Source organism: Bos javanicus, chromosome 20 (assembly GCF_032452875.1).
Source record: "Bos javanicus breed banteng chromosome 20, ARS-OSU_banteng_1.0, whole genome shotgun sequence".
Taxonomy (NCBI): Eukaryota; Metazoa; Chordata; class Mammalia; order Artiodactyla; family Bovidae; genus Bos; species Bos javanicus.
The window spans coordinates 2,714,198-2,730,749 of NC_083887.1; the positions used below are offsets into that span (position 1 = coordinate 2,714,198).

General features: G+C 35.6%; 1 protein-coding gene across 1 annotated transcript in view; it reads left to right on the forward strand.

Annotated features, from left to right (window-relative positions):
- Positions 1–16,552, forward strand: part of RANBP17 (RAN binding protein 17) — a 365,939-nt gene that overhangs the window by 21,326 nt on the left and 328,061 nt on the right. Inside the window, exons 4-6 of the mRNA XM_061393198.1 lie at positions 5,303–5,469; positions 10,013–10,078; positions 15,778–15,882. Coding sequence (XP_061249182.1) covers positions 5,303–5,469; positions 10,013–10,078; positions 15,778–15,882 — 338 coding nt within the window. The remainder of the gene's footprint in view (positions 1–5,302; positions 5,470–10,012; positions 10,079–15,777; positions 15,883–16,552) is intronic.

The following is a 16,552-nucleotide window of genomic DNA, read 5'->3' on the forward strand; positions in this document are numbered from 1 at the left end:
TAAAGTTAGGTAGTGTCAGACCTCCATTTGTTTTTCTCCTTTAGTATTGTGTTGGCTCTTCTGGGTCTTTTGCCTCTTATATAAACATTAGAATCAATTTGTCAATATCCAAATTGCTTGGATTTTTATTGGAATTGCAATTGAATCTATAGATCAGTTTGGGAAGAACTGACATCTTGACAGCATTGAGTCTTCCTATTCATGAACATGGGATATTTCTTCATTTATTTAGTTCTTTCATTTTATTCATTAGCTGTGTTTTTTTTCTATAAATGTTCTTTATGAAGTTGAGAAAGTTCCCCCTCTGTTCCTCCTGTTTGCTGAAAGTTTTTTTTTTTATCATGAATGTCTGTTGGATTTTTTTAAAATCTTTTTTTATATCTATTATGATCATGTGATATTTCTTCTTTAGCCCATTGATATGATGGATTACATTAATTGATTTTCAGATGTTGAACAATGCTTGCATACGTAGGATACATGCCACTTGGTTGTTATTATAAAACTCTTTTTATGCATTGTTGAATTGCTTTGCCAGTAATTTGTTGAGGATTTTTATTTCTATATTGATAAGAGATATTTTGCTCAACTATAAGTTTTCTTGTCTTGTTTTTGTCTACTTTTGGTATTAAGGTAATGTTGGCCTTATAGAATGAGTTAGAAGGAATTCCCTCTGCTTCTTTTTGTCCTGGAAGAAATTGTAGAGAATTAGTAGAATTTCTTTCTTAAATATTTGGTAGAATTCATCAGTGAACCCATCCAGGCCTGGTGTTTTCTGTTTTGGAAGGTTATTAATTATTGACTCAATTTAATAGATATGGGCCTATTCAAATTGTTTCTTTCACTTATATTTTTTAAGTGGATACTTAAAAGTGTACTTATTAAGAATGAGTGTACTCAAAAGAAATTTGGAAAAAAGAGAAAAGTAGAAACCTGTAACACAGTTTCAAGCAACAAATGATGTGTTTCCTTTATGAGTTTCTTGGTTTGACTTAACTACTCCTGCTCCCTCAAGTAGATTGGAATGTTATGACCGGTCTGACATGTGTAGTAGAATAATTGGCATGTCAGTTAAAATGGAAAATGTGAAGGTTGCCTCAAAGTCACATTGCCTTTCTTACATCAGCTCCAAAATTTTCAGTCTTTCATGATATGGTCCCAGACTTCCATTGTTTAACTCTATTGCCTGTTCTCTGTGTTCAGGACACTATTTTCTGCCTTTATCAGTATAATTTACAATATCTTACTATTGCTCATCAATTAAAATACCGTTTCTTCTCAGCTTGGCCACAAAGTCGTTTCTTGAGCTTGACACTGGTGGATCATCCTCATAGTCTTGTGTCTTCGTTGGTATTAGCCTGTTAGGTGTACCAGAGGTATTTTTCCAGAACCATGTTATTTCTGCCTTGGTGCGTTTTCTTAGTTTTCTCTAGCCTGGAATGTTATCCTTTTAATCTTCTTTTCAAATAAAACTATTAGTCCCTCAGTCATGTCTGACTCTTTGTGATCGCTTCCTCAGGGGATCTTCCTGACCCAGGGATTGAACCCAAGTTTCCTGCACTGCAGGCAGATTCTTTACCATCTAAACCACCAGGAAAGCCTCCCCCAAAAATGTTAGTTGCTCATTCATGTCTGACTCTTTGCGACCCCATAGACTTCTCTGTCAGTGGGTTTCTCCGGGCAATAATACTGGAGTGGGTAACTATTCCCTTCTCCAGGGGATCTTCCCAACCTGGGGATAGAACCTGCCTGGCAGACATGTCCTTTACCATCTGAGCCACCAGGTCAATCCTTAAATAAAAATGTAGCTTAGTTTAATTACCTATATAAATCAATCAGTTCTCTTTCTCCCTCCTTTATTCAATCCCTACCTCCCTCTTTTCTTCCTTGCTAACTTCCCTTCAAACAGCTTTATTGAAGTATAATTTACATATCATAAAGTTGATTTAAGTGTACAATTTTTTATTTTTGGTAAATTTACAGATTTGTGTAAACATTTCCATCATACCCCCAAAATGCCCATACTCATTGACAGTTAGTCCTGCTCCCATACCACCAACCTCTAAGATGTTTTCTGCCTGTATAACGTTCACCTTTTGTGGATATTTCATGTAAATCTTACCATGTGTAGTTTTTTTACATCTGACTTCTTTCACTTAACAAAATGTTTTTGAGGTTCATCCATGTTGTAGTATGTGTTGATATTTCATTTTTAATTATAGAATAATATTCTCTTGTATAGATATGTGATGTCCTGTTATCGTTTCGCCATTTGATGGACATTTGGGTAGTTTTTGCTTTTTTGACCACAATGAGTAATGCTACCATGAACATTGACACTCGTTTTGTGTGTGGACATGTTTTCATTTCTCTTGAATAGATACCTGGGAGTGCAATTGCTGGGTCGTAGGTAAGTTTATTCTTAGCTTTTAAAGAACCTGCACTACTGTGGTTCAAAGTGCCTGTACCATTTCGTGTTTTTACCAGCAGTGTGTGAAGGTTGCAGTTTTCCCACCTCTTCACCTCCTAAATCTTATCTTGATCCTCTCTTCATAGTTTCTTTCTGTGTGTATTCTCTCTCAAAATACTTCTTAAGCTAGCTCTTGAGCTCAAATGTTTGTGTTCACAGTATCTGGAATTGTTCTCTTAAAGCATTTGGAGTTAATATTGAGGTATTTATATTCTCTTCACCTTTTCCCTGAAATAACATGCTAGCCTTTTGGACCAAAGTCCAAAGAGATTCTGAATCTCAAAGTCCAAAGTATCAAGAGATTGAGTCTTTCCCCTTTCTTTTATAATCTTTTTGCGTGTTTTTTAATAGACTTTGTGGCATATTTTTTACTTGACTTCAATTAATCAGTCAAAAATATTTCATATTAAATTTCTATAATATGTAATACTGAAAGTATCAGCTGAATGATCATAAAGTGTGACTACAAGTTTGGACTTAGTAGAGTTTTTTTTTTAATTTATTTATTTATTTTAATTGGAGTCTAATTACTTTACAGTTTTGTGGTGGTTTTGCCATACATTGACGTGAATCAGCCATGGGTGTACATGTCTATATGATTTGGCTGGTATTTGAAAACAACAAACAGAAACTCAAACCAGAACAACCTGGCCTCTATGACAAGTTGTTTCACCTCTTTGACTTTCATATTTTTTGCTAAGAAACAGAATAATAATAGCAATATCTTCACGTTGTTGTGAGAGCTACATAAAGCTTTTTTCAGCTCTTTTAATTTTAACTTGTTTCATAAATGCTAAGTGTTGTTGTTATTATCATATGGGCATTTGACATGCAAAGAGCCTCTAGTGCATAGCTTTCCAACTTTCTATTAACTTTTGTCTGGGAATTTTTCCAGCTGTTTGTTTCATTCTCCCATGTGTATTTCTGAACATTTCATTTTCTTCTTGGTATGACTTTTCCTTATTATCTTCGGCTGCTGCTGATGAGATTGCTGTTGTTTTGCTTGATTGTTATCATTGGCACTTGCTTATTAAACTGGAATACTATTATAAATCATGTATTGGGTTGGCCAAAAAGTTCATTCAGTTAGTTATTCACTATAGTTCTTGGTGATAATGAAAAACGTATCTTTTATTTTTACTTCAAATCAAACAGACTTTTCCAATAATAAGCATAACATGAGAATATGTGAAACATTCAACTAACATAACAGAAATAGAGTCTATTAAATTTTTTTTTTTTTTTGCCTTGGATAGTAAACGTATTAGCTGCTATCTTTTCTCAAGGTGTTTGGGAGTGGTGCTTGTTGATACCTACCTTAAATGTGAAACTTGGTTTGTCTCCCATTTGGTTTTATTATTTTTGAAATTACCTTGCCAGTGGTTACTGCTACTAACATGTGGTTTCCTTATGTCCCTTCCAGGTTAAAATTTTTCAGGATATTAAAAATAAAACTAATAGAAGTAAATAAATTGATTTTCTTTTATATTCAGATGGCAGTATCATTTTCTCAAGTTTTGTCGTGGAAATAAAAAATTATATGTAATGAAGTTTAAAAGAACCATATTGTTTTAATCCATAGGAGAAACAGTTTAATGCTAGGAAAATCTGTCTTTTAATCTAATTTGTGTAAGTGTGTGATTTTAATGTTAATAAAAATTAAGGTTGAAATGTGCCAGTTGTGAGAACTTTTTTTTCTTATGTCACGATTCTCATCATAATTGTCAAGAACAGCTGTTGAAAGTGTTCTCAAATTTTGGAGTTGTTTCCATTAAAGCTATTTTTAGTTAAATAGTGAAGTATTTACTTTTTCTTCACTCTTTTCCCAAATTGTATGCTGGCCTTTGAGGCCAAAGAAGAAGTGGAATCTTTTCCTTTTATAACATTTTTTTCTTCTGTTTTTCTGTTAGACTTTATGGCCTATTTTTGCCTAAGTTACTCCTCCATCGTAGCTGGAATTTGCTACCCACTGTTAATTATTTTGGTGTATAAACTTTATTCTAGGCTTTATTATTCTGTTCATACATTCTTTAACTTACATACTTATTTTATTGCATTGTTTTATATGTACTTTTTCTGCCACTTAAACAGCCGGATAGTGTGTGGTCAGTCTTGCTATAACATGACATACGTATTCCTAAAAGTGACTGCCGTGCAGTGTCATATAGTAAAAACCACTGAGCTTATTAAAGAAATGGGGTTATAGAAATAAAATTGGAACATTTTGTCAGTGACACATAAAAAAGGATAGAAGTCAAAAGGCATAGTAGAGTTTACACATGTTAAAGACTAAGAAATACTAAATAGTAGAATAAAGATGGGGTTTTATCTTGAAGAAGACTGAAGTTTGTCGAAGTGGGCTTTCAAAGGGTTGCAATTTGTGAGTTATTACAAAGTGGTAGAAGGAAGGTGATCTGATATAGGATGGAAAATTATGAAACCAAGAGGGATGAGTGAATTTGGTAACACACGAGATGAACTGAGAAAGCTAGTAGATACATGCATTTTGAGTATGGCTTGGTTTATTTGACTTGGTTGCAGTCTTCTATATTCATCTAGTGTTTTTTTTTTTTCTAAATGAAATTATGCAAAAACAAAAATGACATCTGCATTATACTCATACTGTCTCCTAATATATCAGTTGAATTGGAACAAATTTGCTTTATACAGATAAGCCTTATAGGAAAACTGACTATGTGAGCAAGTACATATCTTAGAGAAAGGAATTAACTTTTTGTCAAAGCAAGGGTCATCACTGCCTGTTTTTAGATGATTCATAATATGTTACTGAAAAGTCCAAATGATGAAAGAATATTTTTTTTATTTTTACAGGAAACTACATTCTTAATTATGTGGCATCACAACCCAAGCTGGCTCCGTTTGTTATCCAAGCTTTAATTCAAGTCATAGCTAAAATCACTAAATCAGGGTGGTTTGAAGTTCAGAAAGACCGATTTGTCTTCAGAGAAATTATTGCTGATGTGAAGACGTTTCTTCAGGTAAGAAGGCCTTATTACATTATAAGAACAAAAGTAATTTTTGTTTGTTTGTTTGAAAAACTGCTTTTCTTAAAGCTGTGTAGTTTGTTTTGTGGCTACTAGAATGATATTAATTATGATTTATTATTTATCCTCTGGAGCCTGTATTTTTTATTGCCAGGAAAAGAGGATCATGTCGTATTAACTTCCAAACCTGAAGAATGCAAATTATGTTTTGTAGTTTCAAAAATACATGTTGTCATTTCTAACTGTGTGAGTCTGTGTATTGCATATATGCACACGTGTATATTTTCATGTATTTTATCTAACTTAATGCTTATTACATCTCTTTGAAGGGAATTACATTTTATAAATGAGAAACTGAGGCTTAGAAAAGTTAGTTAATTTGTATAGGGTTGCATAGTGACCTTGTAAAGCATGGTGATAGTACTTCAGCAGGTTTTCTGACTTAAGACACATTAAAAATTTTTTTATCTTATACCATGTTGAGTCATACTAGTTTCTCAAGAATGTTTTTAACCTAAATGACTGAAATTATAACATACACAAGTTCAGGTATTTGGGCTGAAAAAAAAAAGGAAAGAAAAGCCGTGCTGTGTTGTGCTTAGTGGCTCAGTCGTGTCTGATTCTTTGTGACCCCGTGGACTGTAGCCCACTAGGCTCCTCTGTCCATGGGGATTCTCCAGGCAAGAATACTGGAGTGTGTAGCCTATCCCTTCTGCAGGGGATCTTCCCAACCCAGGAATTGAACCAGGGTCTCCTGCATTGCAGTTGGATTCTTTACCAGCTGAGCTATCAGGGAAGCCCAAATAAAAGCTAGGGAACACTAATTTAAATTGTTCCAGTGATTCCATTTGCCATTCCACACAGTATGTTCCAGGGTTTGATATGGGGAACTTAAATCTGCTCTTTTGTGTTCCTCTGTGCCTCTTAGGATGACCATCATGCCTTGTTTGGTATGATTCAGATACTTAAAGATAGTTTGTTCAGTTCAGTTGCTCAGTCGTGTCCGACTCTGCGACCACATGGACTGCAGCATGCCAGGCCTCCCTGTCCATCATCAATCTCAGAGTTTACTCAAACTCATGTCCTTTGAGTCAGTGATGCCATCCAACCATATCATCCTCTGTTGTCCCCTTCTCCTCTCGCCTTCAATTTTTCCTAGCATCAGGGCCTTTTCCAATGAGTCAGTTCTTTGCATCAGGTGGCCAAAGTATTGGAGTTTCAGCTTCAACATCAGTCCTTCCAATGTATATTCAGGACTGATTTCCTTTAGGATTGACTGGTTGGATCTCCTTGCAGTCCAAGAAACTCTCAAGAGTCTTCTCCAACACCATAGTTCAAAAGCATCAATTCTTCAGCACTCAGTTTGCTTTATAGTCCAACTCTCACATCCATACATACTGGAAAAACCATAGCCTTGACTAGACAGACCTTTGTTGGCAAAGTAATGTCTCTGCTTTTTAATGTGCTGTCTAGGTTGGTCATAACTTTTCTTCCAAGGAGTAAGCGTCTTTTAATTTCATGGCTGCAGTCACCATCTGCAGTGATTTTTGGAGCCCCAAAAAATAAAATCTGACACTGTTTCCACTGTTTCCCCATCTATTTGCCATGAAGTGATGGGACCACATGCCATGATGTTCATTTTCTGAAAGTTGAGTTTTAAGCCAACTCTTTCACTGTCCTCTTTCACTTTCATCAAGAGGCTCTTTAGTTCTTCTTTGCTTTCTGCCATAAGGGTGGTGTCATCTGCATATCTGACGTTATTGGGATTTCTCCCAGCAGTCTTAATTCCAGCTTGTGCTTCATCCAGCCCAGCATTTCTCATGATGTGCTCTGAATGTAACTTAAATAAGCAGGGTGACAATATACAGCCTTGACGTACTCCTTTCCCAATTTGGAACCAGTCTGTTATTCCATGTCCATTTCTAACTGTTGCTTCCTGACATGCATACAGGTTTCTTAAGAGGCAGGTCAGGTGGTCTGGTATTCCCATCTCTTGAAGAATTTCCCAGTGTTTGTTGTGATTTAAAGATAACATACTTTTAAATGTGTGGGTTTCCTAGGTGGCACTAGTGATAAAGATCCTGCCTGCCAATTCAGGAGACATAAGAGACATGGGTTTGATCCCTGGGTCAGTAAAATTGCCTGGAGAAGGACATGGCGACCCACTCCATTATTCTGGCCTGGAGAATCCCATGGACAGAGGTGCCTGATGGGGTACAGTCCATAAGGTTGCAAAGAGTCAGACATGGCTGAGGTAACCTAGCACACACACACTTTTTCATGTAAATTTTATCCCTGATCGCAAGAAAAGTACTTTAGCTGGTGTTACTGAAGAAGTGGTCTGTTATAAATCTCAAGGAAAAACTGGCAGTTTGGATTGAGAGATGTTTGGTGTTGGCTTATTGGCAATTAGAGGCAATTTGGACTTTACGAGATGTTATTGCTTATACAGTAACTGTCAAATTTAGTCACTATGTAAGGTGTAATTCCATCGTACATTGCAATACTAGAAACCCCAGAATATCAAACTCTAGACTGTACTGCTTCTCTTTTATTCATGTTGTTGAAGTCCTGGTTAACAAATATTTGATTATCTAAAACATCAGTGGAGTAAGTGTATTTTTAGCCCTGAGGAGATCTGCTCTAGGACAGAGGAATAGTTTATTCAGTAACACATGTGTTTCTCACTTCATAGTTGTACATATAATTTTGACTAATGCAGTAGCACCCCTCTCTTGTCATTTACTAAGATTGTACACAGTTCTTCAGCAGTCATTAGTGTAAACAAGAATAGACTTTACATTTCTTTTAAAATAAAGAATGAACTGAATGAAATTAAATCATTCTTGCTGGCTAGCAATTTTTAAGCGCCCTTTTCAGTGGCTGGTAAGTTGAGCTTATTGCATTGGGCTTTAGTGTGCTTTTATCAGTTTTGGAAGGCCAGAAGAAACAGAAAATGTTTTATCTTCAAAGTTTATTATAGTATCACCAAAAAAACACTTGCTTTCTGGGTATTATGACCTCACTTAACCTGGAGTCATGAGAAAGACAATTGACTTAATGTTTTGATACTCCAAAATGATACCCCATGGTTCCTTTGGGTATTAACAGCTTCTTTGAATTTTGTACTAAAAATTATTTTAGGTTTGTGAAATTTTTAATGGCCTGAAATTTTGTACGTCTTTTTTCTCTGTTGTAACCTTCTTGCTGCCATACTTTTAACACTTCTGTCCCTCCGTTCTACATGTGTATCCAGGAGATAATACTGTCGTCTAGGACAGTGCTATTCAGATTGCTGGTCCACAGTGAGATAAGGAGTTTATGTCAGAATAAATATGTCAGTAAATCAACATGGTCCTTACCTCATTGAGAGAGACTTGCTATGAAAAAAGTGCCAGCTGAACTACACAGTGTACTTAGTGACTATCTGTTTTATATTCTGGTGCAAATTCTTTTGTCATGAACCAGTATCAAACCATTCTCAGATCAGAATCTAGTTTGCAGACTACCGGTAGATTCATGGGCCAACAGTTGGTTAGGGAATGACACTTTAAGGAGCAGTGGCCTGGTTTACACAGGAGATGGATGCTTCTGTAGTGAGATCTGTAGTTTAGTTCATAGAGTTAAGATTGTCCTAAAGGGCCATAAAGAATTAATGCAAAAATTAAAGATGTTTCCTTTATTTTCTTATTCTGAGATAATTTGAATTTAATTATACCTACCCAGTGTTAGTGAAATTCTGTAATAGAAGGAATGACCAGCTATAAAATTAAGACTTGAAAAGGATCTGTATTGCTTTTTAAAATTATTACACAGTAATTGGATGTTACATTGTTATTCTCATACTCCAGTATGATTTTGCAGTTGGGTAATTTGTTAGTAATATCCATATAAAATCTGAATTTTGATTTGAAGGAAGTTATTGAAATTAAATTGGAAACTGATTATATTAAAACATCATACTATATTGAAAGTCATGTATTTATTTACCGAGTGCTTTGGACAGTTCACATGCCTTCATTATAGATCCGTATGTAAATGAATACATGTACACTATTAAATAAAATTAAAAGGGCCTAAGTGACCTTACCTGATATTAGGTCAAGGGATTTAAATTAATTTCTAAGCTATTTATTAATTATTTATTGAATGCATCTATCTCAGTAACCTTCAAGCAAATTTATAGAGCTAAAAATGGTTTTTTGTTCCTTATTTGTAGTCTTAGGAAAATGAAACTCTTGTATTAATATTTTGAGGTTTAGTTTATTGTAAGTCACGCATGCTGAAGATATTTTATAGAATGTATGCAATTCTAAGTTTTTTCCCACTCAGCTATATATCTACATGTATCCTTCAAAGAATGAACATGAAATTATTTTTATCTGTGGACCTCATATTGATTTTTCTGTATATTTTAATAAATAAGAAAATGTGATGTTTCATAATTTAATTACTTGTAAATATTAACTGGTTTATGCATTAAGAACCAATCATGTGTCTCCATTTAGGCTAAACTTGTTTTTTTTTTTTCCCAAAGGGTGCTATGGAACACTGCATAATAGGAGTAATAATCCTTTCAGAATTGACTCAGGAAATGAACCTGGTAAGCCTTTCCATCTAATGGTGACATGAAGTTTGCTAAGTAATGCTGTTTCTTTGATGTAAAACTTTGTATTGTATAAAACTCTGAATAAGCAAGTCTTTTTTTTGGGGGGGTGTATTTTCTTGTTGGGATAATTAAGTGTTGGAACACTTTTATTGTTATTGAAAATAATAACAACAAGTAAAGTACTACAAAGAACAGGAAATTAGACATGGTCCTCTATGGCAGTTGGATAATTGTTCTTTTATATTCCATGTATATAGTAATATATTAATCATACAAATAAATTGTATGCAAAAGTAAAACAAGCCTTTATTCCCTTACAAATAAAAGACAAGCAGTTTGGTGAATTGATTTCTCAATAATGGATACACAGCTGCTGCTGCTGCTGCTAAATCACTTCAGTCGTGTCCGACTCTGTGCAACCCCATAGACAGCAGCCCACCAGGCTCCCCGTCTTTGGGATTTTCCAGGCAAGAACACTGGAGTGGGTTGCCTTTTCCTTCTCCAATGCACGAAAGTGAAAAGTGAAAGTGAAGTCGCTCAGTCGTGTCTGACTCTTTGTGACCCCGTGGACTGCAGCCCACCAGGCTCCTCCATCCATGGGATTTTCCAGGCAAGAGTACTGGAGTGGGGTGCCATTGCCTTCTCCAGGATACACAGCAGGACTCATCAAAAAACAGGCTACTTGGCACTCACTTACTAGCTTCAGTTTTCACCCTGTAAAAGCAGAATTTGCAGAAGCTACACTTCCCCCACCAGTGCCTTTATGAGCTCAGCAGTTGAGCACATCCTCACCTGTTTTTGTTTGCTTTTGTATTTAACATGGTTCCAAACAGAACAAAAGGAGAAGATGAGTTTTATATGGAATAATGTTATAATAGAGGGAAATGTAGTGTTTATATTTAAGAATTTATATAAGTGTTTATATTTAAGAAGTACAGCTGGCATACATTATGTTAGTTTCAGGTGTAAAATACAGTAATTTGATGTATGTGTGTGTATATATATATATATGAATTGCTGATCACCACTTAAGTCTGGTAAGCATCTGTTGCCATACAAAGCTATTAAAATATTATTGACTATTCCTCATGCTGTACATTATATCCCTGAGACTTTTTTAATTACTCGAAGTTTGTACCTCTTAATCCTCTTTACCTATTTATCCAACTCCCATACCCCATCTCTGGCAACCACCACTTTGTTCTCTGTGTCTATGAGTCTTTCTGCTTTGTTTTCTAAATTCCCCATGTAAGTGGAATCATAGAATATTTGTCTTTCTCTGTCTGACTTATTTCACTTAGCATAATACCCTCTAGGTCTACCCATGTTACTGCATACAACATGATTTCATTCTTTTTAAATGGCTGGGTAATATTCCATTGTGATGTATATATGCCACATACTATTTATTCATTGATCTATTAATAAACACTTCCATATCTTGGCTATTGTAACTCATGTTTTCTTTGGATAAATACCCAGAAGTGGAATTGCTGGATCATATGGTAGTTCTATTTTTAATTTTTTGAGGACCCTCCATATTGTTTTCCATAGTGGCCGTGTTAGTTAACATTCCCACCAATAACACAAGGGTTCCCTTTTTTCACATCCTTGCCAACACTTGTTATCTGTTGTCTATTTAATAATAGCCATTCTGAGAAATGTGAGGTGATATCTCATTGTGGTTTTGACTTGCATTTCCCTGAAGATTAGTGATGTTGAACATCTTCTCATATGTCTGTTGGCCATCTGTATGTCTTCCTTGGAAAAATATCTTTTCATGTACTCAGCCTATTTTTTATTCAGATTGTTTTTTGGTACTGAAGGTAGGGAAGTTTTTAGCAATTATGGCTTCAAGTGTGTTATGTGCTCTTTTATTTCTGTCTTCTCCATCTGGGGCCCCTATAATAATGCAAATGTTAATATAGTTGTGGTTGTCTTAGAGGTCCCTTAAACTATTTCATTTTTTAAAAAATTCTTTTTTCTTTTAACTCTTCCACTTGGGTTGTTTCCACTACTCTGACTTCCAGATTGCTCATCCATTCTTTTGCTTCCTCTAATCTGCTGTTGATTCACTCTAGTGTATTTTTCATTTCAGATATGGTATTCTTCAGTTCTGATTGGTTGTTTTTTTATATTTTCTATTTCTTTGTTGAAACTCTCACTGAGTTCATCCATTTGTCTCCTAATTTTGGTGAGCATCTTTTTGACTGTTACTTTGAACTCTTTATCTGCTAAGTGCTTATCTCCATTTTGTTTAGTTCTTTTTCTGGGGTTTTGTCTGATTCTTTCATTTGGAAGGTAATCCCTCATCTTCTCATTCTGTCTGTGTTTGTTTCTATGTAGTAGATATATCAGCTACATCTCCTGGTTTTGAAACATTGGTCTTAGATAAAAGGTGTTTTGTGGAGCCCTCTGGCACAGTCTCCCTGGTCACTGGAGTCAGTTGCTCTGGGCGCTCTGTCTCCCCTGTGTGGGCTGCATGTGCCCTCCTCTTGTGGCTGAGCTGGGATTGCCGCGGGGGTGCTGGCTTTGGGGCTGGTCCTGACCCAGCTGGCTGAGAGGGCTGGCTTTGAGTGCTGTAGGTAGGCTGATGTGCTGATACTGTGGTTTTCTCATTGTTTCCTCTCAGGGAGCATGTGATCTGATTTACATTTGGTCATTTGACTAAGATAGCCTCTACCAGGCTTCTTCAATTGTAAATTTATTCTTTTTTCCTTTGTAAGTAATAAATATTATGTGGGGAGGTACCTTATACTCTGAAAATACCTTATTAATACCTCATTAAATTTTTAATTTATTCATTTGTTATTTCTATCAGCACAGATTCCTGGTTTCCAACTTTGTTTAATGTGTTATAGTTTGTTAGTAACATTATATTTTGACGTCCAAATTTTCCCGAATTTGGCTGTTAGAAGCCCTTTCAAACTGGCATCTCTCTTCATTTGACCTTTACTCACCATCCTTTAGGAAAAGGCAATGGCACCCCATTCCAGCACTCTTGCCTGGAAAATCCCATGGACGGAGGAGCCTGGTAGGCTGCACAGTCCATGGAGTCGCTAAGAGTCAGACACGACTGAGCGACTTCACTTTTACTTTTCACTTTCATGCATTGGAGAAGGAAATGGCAACCCACTCCAGTGTTCTTGCCTGGAGAATCCCAGGGATGGCAGAGCCTGGTGGGCTGCCGTCTATGAGGTCTCACAGAGTCGGACACAACTGAAGCAACTTAGCAGCAGCAGCAGCACCGTCCTTTGGACATTTCCTTACTTCCTGTTACAAGGTGTTCCAGGCTTATCTTGTGTAGAACCAAGTACATTCCTTTTCAGAAGAAGCTTCAAGTTCTGAAGTGCAATTGGGTTTTCTGATAAAAAATACATGGCTTCTGCAGAGACATTTTACTCAGCCTAGTTTTAGAGCATTAACAATTTTAACTATCATTTCTTAAGTACTTCTGAACCAGGCAATAGGGAGATCTACAATCCATAATGAAGATAAAATATTATAGTTGTCAAATGTCAGCCAGGTAAATTCATGCAGGATCAGTAACATGTGTCTTTTAAGAAAAAGATCTAAACTTGAGACTTCCAAAAAATTTAGAATTTTATGTTGTCTTGCTTTTTTAACAGCTAAGACTACTTATTTCACTAAATTCTCAAAACTAACCTATATTCACATATGAGAAAATTAAAGTTTATAGGCACACCATATCTGTAAATGGGCTTCCCAGTGGCTCAGTGGTAAAGAATCTGCCTGCAATGCAGGAGATGCAGGAGACCCAGGTTCAATCCCTGGGTCGGGAAGAGCCCCTGGAGGAGGATGTGGCAACCCACTCCAGTATTCCAGTATTCTTGAAACATAGTTATACAGTAGAAAATGGATACATAATCCCTCTTCTCAAAAACATTGAACATCTATAAATGAGTAAGCCACGTAGAATGTATTTGTTGTTGTTGCTATAGTTGTTGTAGCTGCTAAGTCATGTGCCTAGAAGGTAACTCTGAAATAAGACCTGGATTTGTAGTTTAGCTCTGTTGCCTACTACTTTGTTCAGTGTGTTTAAACTTATGTATCATTATCTGTAAAGTGAGAATGACACTTTCTGAAGGTCGCACTATGATTAGTTAGGTAAATTAGTAGCACAAGTCCTAGTATGTACAAGTGCTCAGTAAACCCAGGGTTCTTCCCTCTGTATTATAGATGTGCATGCTGTGCTAAGTCGCTTCAAGTCATGCTTGACTCTTTGCAACTTATTGACTGTTGTCCTCCAGGATCCTCTGTCCATGGGATTCTCCAGGCAAGAATACTGGAGTGGGGCTCTTCCCGACCCAGGGATCGAACCTGGATCTCCTGTGTCTCCTGCATTGCAGGTGGATTCTTGACCACTGGGCCACTGGGAAGCCCATTTACAGATATGGTGTGCCTATGAACTTTAATTTTCTCATATGTGAATATAAGTTAGTTTTGAGGATTTAGTGAAATAATATGTGAAGGGTACATAAGTTGAGATTGTAATAATGGTATATGTTATTACTAATTTGTATTGAGAAATTTTTTTATATATTGAGGGAAACTGAAGAAACATACCTATTAAAAGACAGATGGACGTTTGATTTTAAAAAAGGGAGAAATGCTGCAAATGCTAATTTAAATATTGCGTAATGGATAGAGATCCCAGTAACTGCTTTCTGTAGTCACTTTGGACTTCTGTTATGTTTCATGTTCCTGTGAGTAAGTGTGGCATCTAAGTATAGTATGATGGAGCTTAGGAAGTATCAGATAATCAATTTTGATCCCACTGCTTTTTTCAAATATAAACATCAGTAAGGAAAATGGTTTATTTTCATTTTTCAGATAGCAAAAGGAACGCTATAGCACCTGTTGCCTGTGGTATTAACAAATCATTAGAGTATCAGACTTCAGTTTTATTTGCTGTTTCCTGGTGATAAATGGAAATATTAATGGTATTAATATCATACTTTTTGCCATATTATATTTTAGATTAGAGGCTCAACAACTATTCTTGGTAAAGTTATTCTTAAAAATTACTTATTATTAACTAGTAAAATATTCAGAAGGAATATATTGTGGCTTATGTAATAAATCAAATTTCTGATTATTTATAATTTATGCCTTGGGATTTTTTTAAAGAATATCAAAATATATGAATCAGTGACATACGCATCTGGTATATATAGGAATATCACTTTCATATGCAAGAATTTTCTGTAGCTGATTCAGTTTACTGATTCACAGAAGATAAAAATTTTAAGATTATCTTAGAAATTTTTCTTTTTATAGATGGAGTCTGAGGACCAGGGAGGTTGTTTCTTCCCCAATGCAAAATATGCATGTCTCAGGAGTTGATAGTATCTATCTATTATTTTATAATGTGTGTTTATAATGCCTCTGAAATATTATTTATTCTTGTTTTTAATTTTAGGATCAGTATAGTTTGCAGAAAAAGCACTGAACTAAAACAATCCAGAAACATGGGATGCTAATTGTGGCTCTGCCATTATTAGCTCTTTGAGTAACCTTGAACAAATAACTTACCCTAGCAGATTTTTAAAGCTCTTCTAGCCCTATACTTTATGATTATTTGATCATTGATGTCACTCTTTCTTACATAGTGAACTTTTTCTTTGCTGTTTGGTAAGTCTGGTTAAATAAATTCATCTTGAACTTTTTAGGTTGATTATTCTAGACCTTCAGCAAAACACAGGAAAATAGCTACCTCATTTCGTGATACTTCTCTCAAGGACATTTTAGTGCTAGCATGCTCTCTTCTAAAAGAGGTAAGTTAATAATTGAGCACCCTGTTTCAGAAGAATTTCAGATGAATTCCCTGGTACCCCATTCTGCCTTTTGAGGAGTTATTGTGGATACTTTTAAGTACAGTTGTTGTTCAGTTGCTAAGTTGTGTCTGACTCTGCAACCCCATGAAGAGTAGGTATGCACAAATCTAAACAGTTCCAAAAAATTCACTTTTATTTAATAGGGATATAATAAAGTAGGATCCAAAGGTAGTTTGATAACTTGTCTTTGGGTAGTAGTTTCTTTGTTTTCTTACTGTACGTTATTGCAGAAACTAATTGAGACTTTTGAGAGGGGTCGGGATTATTCTCCAGAAGCTTACGACTGTCCCTCCATATTCAAACAGCCTCTGAGAACCTTTGTTAGCTGAACGTGTATCGTTTATTCATGAAGTCCCCCCACTTTTTCTTGAAGAATATTGTATTTTCAGTTTGTTCCAATTGCTCCTTTAAGCTAATGAATCCTGTACATTTATACATTTGTGCTGAGTAAAGTATTTGTCCTAAAGTTGCTTCTCACAACTGTAAAAGGTGACCTCCATTTTGCATTTAAATAATGAAAGGTTGTTATCCCCATTTTACAATATTAAGTTTGAGAATAGTCTATTACCGCAACATCCCTTTGCAATTTCTTTTCTTTTTTATTTATTTC